We start from the raw sequence: 7,500 nt of genomic DNA, 5'->3' as shown, positions 1-7,500 counted from the left end.
CGACTCAGCCTTAAATGAGTACCTGGTGCGGTGTGTAAACATCGCCACTGGGGAGACAAAGGCGGTCGGGCGTGGTGCTGGCCACCCACCCCCTCGTGTACCGTTCCGGCCTTCATAGGTGCTCGCTAACAGCACTTGCCCCTACAGTCTGTTAAGGCTATACGGGGGATCTTTGTTGCTGTGTGTAGGTGTTGACGGAGCAGCAGGAGGTGGTTCTCAGTGTAGACGGGAGACCGGCTGTGTGTGTGTTGCTGTGTGTGTTGCTGTGTGTGTGATGGTTGTATGGTTGTGTGTGTGTATTGGCTGTGTGTATTGGCTGTGTGTGTTGCTGTGTGTGTGTGTTGTCAGCTTTTGTTCGGCCGGATCGAGGGGGCTAAACGGGCGCGGCACGGGCTAGAGAAGAGATGGAGTGATGTGGTACAGGAGGACGTGGAGCTGAGTGGACTTGCCGATGACTGGTACCAGCGGTGTCAAGATCGGCCTCAGTGCAGGAGGCTCGTGAAGGACGCTACTGGGCAGTTGGAGGCAGTCGCCCTCCGACAACAACGGAGGGCGGAGGAGCGACGCTCACAACAACGAGCGGAGCGCCGGGTGGCTAAAGCACAGCGAGTTGGCACAGTAGGGGGCACAGGTGGTGCATCAGCCAGTCATCTCGGTCATCTCGGTCAGTCGACCCGTGGCACCTGCTGGGTCTGCCCCGTGACCTCCTGCCAGCGGGCGTTCGACACTTCACGTGGCCTCAGGGTGCACATGGCCTGGCACAAGCGTCGTGGTGACGTCACCGCCACTTAGTGGCGAATGGCGGTTGTTGTTGTTGTTGTGCGTTGTCTGTGTGTGGCTGTGTGTTGTCTGTGTGTGTGTTGCTGTGTGTTGCTGTGTGTGTGTGTTGTTGTGTGTTGCTGTGTGTGTGTGTGACTGTGTGTGGCTGTGTGTGTGTGTGACTGTGTGTTGCTGTGTGTGTGTTGCTGTGTGTGTGTGTGACTGTGTGTGTGTGTGTGACTGTGTGTGACTGTGTGTGTGTTGTTGTGTGTAGGTGTTGACGGAGCAGCAGGAGGTGGTCCTCAGTGTGGACGGGAGACCGGCACGAGGTTCCTGGGTGACCCCGGATCGACGCAACCGCCACTCCCTCGTCTGGGTGACAGCCCCACCCTCCCCTAGCAACCCCCCACCCTCCCCTAGCAACCCCCACCCTCCCCTAGCAACCCTCCACCCTCCCATGGCAACCCCCCACCCTCCCCTAGCAACCCCCCACCCTCCCCTAGCAACCCCCCACCCTCCCCTAGCAACCCTCCACCCTCCCCCGGCAACCCTCGACCCTCCCCGGCAACCCTCCACCCTCCCCCGGCAACCCCCCACCCTCCCCTAGCAACCCCCCACCCTCCCCTAGCAACCCTCCACCCTCCCCGGCAACCATCCACCCTCCCCCGGCAACCCTCACCCTCCCCTAGCAACCCCCCACCCTCCCCTAGCAACCCTCCACCCTCCCCGGCAACCATCCACCCTCCCCCGGCAACCCTCACCCTCCCCTAGCAACCCCTCACCCTCCCCTAGCAACCCTTCACCCTCCCCCGGCAACCCTCCACCCTCCCCTAGCAACCCTTCACCCTCCCCCGGCAACCCTCCACCCTCCCCCGGCAACCCTCAACCCTCACCCGGCAACCCTCCACTCTCCCCGGCAACCCTCCACCCTCCCCCGGCAACCCCCCACCCTCCCCTAGCAACCCCCCACCCTCCCGTAGCAACCCTCCACCCTCCCCCGGCAACCCTCGACCCTCCCCGGCAACCCTCCACCCTCCCCCGGCAACCCTCCACCCTCCCCTAGCAACCCCCCACCCTCCCCTAGCAACCCCCCACCCTCCCCTAGCAACCCTCCACCCTCCCCCGGCAACCCTCGACCCTCCCCGGCAACCCTCCACCCTCCCCCGGCAACCCCCCACCCTCCCCTAGCAACCCCCCACCCTCCCCTAGCAACCCTCCACCCTCCCCGGCAACCATCCACCCTCCCCCGGCAACCCTCACCCTCCCCTAGCAACCCCTCACCCTCCCCTAGCAACCCTTCACCCTCCCCCGGCAGCCCTCCACCCTCCCCTAGCAACCCTTCACCCTCCCCCGGCAACCCTCCACCCTCCCCTAGCAACCCTTCACCCTCCCCCGGCAACCCTCCACCCTCCCCCGGCAACCCTCAACCCTCACCCGGCAACCCTCCACTCTCCCCGGCAACCCTCCACCCTCCCCCGGCAACCCCCCACCCTCCCCCGGCAACCCTTCACCCTCCCCTAGCAACCCCTCACCCTCCCCTAGCAACCCCCTACCCTCCCCTAGCAACCCTCCACCCTCCCCTAGCAACCCTCCACCCTCCCCTAGCAACCCTTCACCCTCCCCCGGCAACCCTCCACCCTCCCCCGGCAACCCTCAACCCTCACCCGGCAACCCTCCACTCTCCCCGGCAACCCTCCACCCTCCCCTAGCAACCCCCCACCCTCCCCTAGCAACCCTCCACCCTCCCCCGGCAACCCTCCACCCTCCCCTAGCAACCCTCCACCCTCCCCTAGCAACCCCTCACCCTCACCCGGCAACCCTCCACCCTCCCCCGGCAACCCTCAACCCTCACCCGGCAACCCTCCACTCTCCCCGGCAACCCTCCACCCTCCCCTAGCAACCCCCCACCCTCTCCTGGCAACCCTTCACCCTCCCCCGGCAACCCTCCACCCTCCCTCGGCAACCCTCAACCCTCACTCGGCAACCCTCCACTCTCCCCGGCAACCCTCCACCCTCCCCTAGCAACCCCCCGCCCTCCCCTAGCAACCCCCACCCTCACCCGGCAACCCTCCACCCTCCCCCGGCAACCCTCAACCCTCACCCGGCAACCCTCCACTCTCCCCGGCAACCCTCCACCCTCCCCTAGAAACCCCCCGCCCTCCCCTAGCAACCCTCCACCCTCCCCCGGCAACCCTCAACCCTCACCCGGCAACCCTTCACCCTCCCCTAGCAACCCCTCACCCTCACCTGGCAACCCCCCACCCTCCCCTAGCAACCCTCCACCCTCCCCCGGCAACCCTCAACCCTCACCCGGCAACCCTTCACCCTCCCCTAGCAACCCCTCACCCTCACCTGGCAACCCCCCACCCTCCCCTAGCAACCCTCCACCCTCCCCTCGCAACCCTCGTGGGTGATGCTGCTGCTACTGGGCAGTTGGAGGCAGTCGCCCTCCAACAACAACGGAGGGCGGAGGAGCGACGCTCACAACAACGAGCGGAGCGCCGGGTGGCTAAAGCACAGCAAGTTGGCACAGTAGGGGGCACAGGTGGTGCATCAGCCAGTCATCTCGGTCATCTCGGTCAGTCGACCCGTGGCACCTGCTGGGTCTGCCCCGTGACCTCCTGCCAGCGGGCGTTCGACACTTCACGTGGCAGCCTCAACGTGCACCTAGCCTGGCACAAGCGTCGTGGTGACGTCACCGCCACTCGGTGGCGAATGCTGAGCCTCGGAACCCGACGACCCGAGTTCGATTCTCGCTGACCAGTGACGATTATTTGAACCGGTCCTTGGCCTCCCCTAGGTCGACTCGGCCTTAAATGAGTACCCGGTGCGGTGTGTAGTAAACATCGCCACTGGGGAGACAAAGGCGGCCGGGCGTGGTGCTGGCCACCCACCCCCCTCTGTGCGTGCCACAGTGCCGGTAGCCTTCCTAGGTGCTGCTACTCGCTAACAGCACTTGCCCCAGCAAGTCTGTCGAGGCTACACGGGGGAGCTTTGTCTTTTTTCCGTGTGTGTCCGTGTGTGTCCGTGTGTGTCCGCGTGTGTCTGTGTGTGTCTGTCTGTGTGGTGCAGCTGTGCCTACTGCAAGACGCGTTGCGTGGTGGGGAGAGCGTGCGAGTGTATTGGGGGGACAGACCTCCGAAAGAATGCGTGCTTGGACAAGGCAAGATCACACACACACAGCGACCCACTCAGCTACACACTCAGCTACATGACCACCCGCTCAGCTACATGACCACCCACTCAGCTACACGGCCACCCACTCAGCTACACGGTCACCCACTCATCTACACGAACACCCACTCAGCTACACGACCACCCACTCAGCTACCCACTCAGCTACACGGCCACCCACTCAGCTACACGACCACCCACTCAGCTACCCACTCAGCTACACGAACACCCACTCAGCTACCCACTGAGCTACATGACCACCCACTCAGCTACCCACTCAGCTACGCGACCACCCACTCAGCTACCCACTCAGCTACATGACCACCCACTCAGCTACCCACTCAGCTACACGGCGACCCACTCATCTACACGGACATCCACTCATGTATACCCCCATGTCTCCACCTCCCCCCCCCGTGTCTCTCCCCCCCCCCCCGTGTCTCTCCCCCCCCCCCCGTGTCTCCACCCCCCCCCCCGTGTCTCCACCCCCCCCCCCGTGTCCCTACCCCCCCCCGTGTCTCTCCCCCCCCCCCCGTGTCTCTCCCCCCCCCCGTGTCTCTCCCCCCCCCCCCCGTGTCTCTCCCCCCCCCCCCGTGTCTCCACCCCCCCCCCGTGTCCCTACCCCCCCCCGTGTCTCTCCCCCCCCCCCCCGTGTCTCTCCCCCCCCCCCCGTGTCTCTCCCCCCCCCCCGTGTCTCCACCCCCCCCCCGTGTCCCTACCCCCCCCCGTGTCTCTCCCCCCCCCCCCCGTGTCTCTCCCCCCCCCCCCGTGTCTCTCCCCCCCCCCCCGTGTCTCCACCCCCCCCCCCCGTGTCTCTCCCCCCCCCCCGTGTCTCCACCCCCCCCCCTGTGTCTCTCCCCCCCCCCCGTGTCTCTCCCCCCCCCCCGTGTCTCTCCCCCCCCCCCGTGTCTCTCCCCCCCCCCCCGTGTCTCTCCCCCCCCCCCGTGTCTCCACCCCCCCCCCCCGTGTCTCTCCCCCCCCCCCGTGTCTCTCCCCCCCCCCCGTGTCTCTCCCCCCCCCCCGTGTCTCTCCCCCCCCCCCGTGTCTCTCCCCCCCCCCCGTGTCTCCACCCCCCCCCCCCGTGTCTCTCCCCCCCCCCCGTGTCTCCACCCCCCCCCCTGTGTCTCTCCCCCCCCCCCGTGTCTCTCCCCCCCCCCCCGTGTCTCCACCCCCCCCCCCGTGTCTCTCCCCCCCCCCCGTGTCTCCACCCCCCCCCCCTGTGTCTCTCCCCCCCCCCCCGTGTCTCTCCCCCCCCCCCGTGTCTCTCCCCCCCCCCCGTGTCTCTCCCCCCCCCCCCGTGTCTCTCCCCCCCCCCCGTGTCTCCACCCCCCCCCCCGTGTCTCTCCCCCCCCCCCCGTGTCTCTCCCCCCCCCCCGTGTCTCCACCCCCCCCCCCGTGTCTCTCCCCCCCCCCCGTGTCTCCACCCCCCCCCCTGTGTCTCTCCCCCCCCCCCGTGTCTCTCCCCCCCCCCCGTGTCTCTCCCCCCCCCCCGTGTCTCCACCCCCCCCCCCCGTGTCTCTCCCCCCCCCCCGTGTCTCCACCCCCCCCCCCGTGTCTCTCCCCCCCCCCCGTGTCTCTCCCCCCCCCCCGTGTCTCTCCCCCCCCCCCGTGTCTCCACCCCCCCCCCCGTGTCTCTCCCCCCCCCCCCGTGTCTCCACCCCCCCCCCTGTGTCTCTCCCCCCCCCCCGTGTCTCTCCCCCCCCCCCCGTGTCTCTCCCCCCCCCCCCGTGTCTCCACCCCCCCCCCCCGTGTCTCTCCCCCCCCCCCGTGTCTCTCCCCCCCCCCCGTGTCTCTCCCCCCCCCCCGTGTCTCTCCCCCCCCCCCGTGTCTCTACCCCCCCCCCGTGTCTCTCCCCCCCCCCCGTGTCTCTCCCCCCCCCCGTGTCTCTCCCCCCCCCCCGTGTCTCTCCCCCCCCCCCGTGTCTCTACCCCCCCCCCCGTGTCTCTCCCCCCCCCCGTGTCTCTCCCCCCCCCCGTGTCTCTCCCCCCCCCCCCGTGTCTCCACCCCCCCCCCCGTGTCTCTCCCCCCCCCCCCCGTGTCTCCACCCCCCCCCCCGTGTCTCTCCCCCCCCCCCGTGTCTCTCCCCCCCCCCCCGTGTCTCTCCCCCCCCCCCGTGTCTCTCCCCCCCCCCCCGTGTCTCTCCCCCCCCCCCGTGTCTCTCCCCCCCCCCCGTGTCTCCACCCCCCCCCCTGTGTCTCCACCCCCCCCCCCGTGTCTCTACCCCCCCCCCGTGTCTCTCCCCCCCCCCGTGTCTCTCCCCCCCCCCCGTGTCTCTCCCCCCCCCCGTGTCTCTCCCCCCCCCCCCCGTGTCTCTCCCCCCCCCCCCCGTGTCTCTCCCCCCCCCCCGTGTCTCCACCCCCCCCCCTGTGTCTCCACCCCCCCCCCCGTGTCCCTACCCCCCCCCCCCCCGTGTCTCTACCCCCCCCCCGTGTCTCCACCCCCCCCCCCGTGTCTCCACCCCCCCCCCCCATGTCTCCACCCCCCCCCCCCCCGTGTCTCCACTCCCCCCCCTGTGTCTCCACCCCCCCCCCGTGTCTCTACCCCCCCCCCGTGTCTCCACCCCCCCCCCCGTGTCTCCACCCCCCCCCCCCCGTGTCTCCACTCCCCCCCCTGTGTCTCCACCCCCCCCCTTGTGTCTCCCCCCCCCTGTCTCTACCCCCCCCTGTCTCTACCCCCCCCCCCCCGTGTCTCTACCCCCCCCCCGTGTCTCTACCCCCCCCCCCGTGTCTCCACCCCCCCCCCCGTGTCTCCACCCCCCCCCCCCGTGTCTCTACCCCCCCCCCCCGTGTCTCCACCCCCCCCCCGTGTCTCTACCCCCCCCCCCGTGTCTCCACCCCCCCCCCCCGTGTCTCCACCCCCCCCCCCGTGTCTCCACCCCCCCCCCGTGTCTCCACCCCCCCCCCCGTGTCTCTACCCCCCCCCCCCGTGTCTCCACCCCCCCCCCCGTGTCTCTACCCCCCCCCTGTGTCTCTACCCCCCCCCGTGTCTCCACCTCCCCCCCCCGTGTCTCCACCCCCCCCCCCGTGTCTCTACCCCCCCCCCCCGTGTCTCTACCCCCCCCCCGTGTCTCCACCCCCCCCCCCGTGTCTCTACCCCCCCCCCCGTGTCTCCACCCCCCCCCCTGTGTCTCCACCCCCCCCTCGTGTCTCCACCCCCCCCCCCCGTGTCTCCCCCCGTGTCTCTACCCCCCCCCCGTGTCTCTACCCCCCCCTGTCTCCACCCCCCCCCCCCCCGTGTCTCTACCCCCCCCCGTGTCTCTACCCCCCGTGTCTCCCCCCCCCTGTCTCTACCCCCCCCTGTCTCTACCCCCCCCCCCCCGTGTCTCCACCCCCCCCCCCTGTGTCTCCACCCCCCCCCCCCCGTGTCTCCACCCCCCCCCCCGTGTCTCCACCCCCCCCCCCCGTGTCTCCACCCCCCCCCCCCGTGTCTCCACCCCCCCCCCCCCCGTGTCTCCACCCCCCCCCCCCCGTGTCTCCACCCCCCCCCCCGTGTCTCCACCCCCCCCCCCCGTGTCTCCACCCCCCCCCCCCTGTGTCTCCACCCCCCCCCCCGTGTCTCCACCCCCCC

The 7,500-nt window shown here is 70.4% G+C and overlaps 1 protein-coding gene across 1 annotated transcript in view; it reads left to right on the top strand.

Moving 5' to 3' along the window:
- LOC144955212 (geranylgeranyl transferase type-2 subunit alpha-like) overlaps nucleotides 1–7,500 on the top strand; it is a gene marked incomplete at its 3' end in the record, with an annotated part of 25,508 nt that overhangs the window by 17,656 nt on the left and 352 nt on the right. The window contains exons 7-8 of the mRNA XM_078885518.1: nucleotides 1,034–1,135; nucleotides 3,832–3,922. Of these exons, the coding sequence (XP_078741644.1) occupies nucleotides 1,034–1,135; nucleotides 3,832–3,922 (193 nt within the window). The remainder of the gene's footprint in view (nucleotides 1–1,033; nucleotides 1,136–3,831; nucleotides 3,923–7,500) is intronic.

This window comes from Lampetra fluviatilis, unplaced genomic scaffold (assembly GCF_964198595.1).
Source record: "Lampetra fluviatilis unplaced genomic scaffold, kcLamFluv1.1 SCAFFOLD_521, whole genome shotgun sequence".
NCBI classification, from domain to species: Eukaryota; Metazoa; Chordata; class Hyperoartia; order Petromyzontiformes; family Petromyzontidae; genus Lampetra; species Lampetra fluviatilis.
This window is presented reverse-complemented; position numbering and strand designations above follow the sequence as displayed.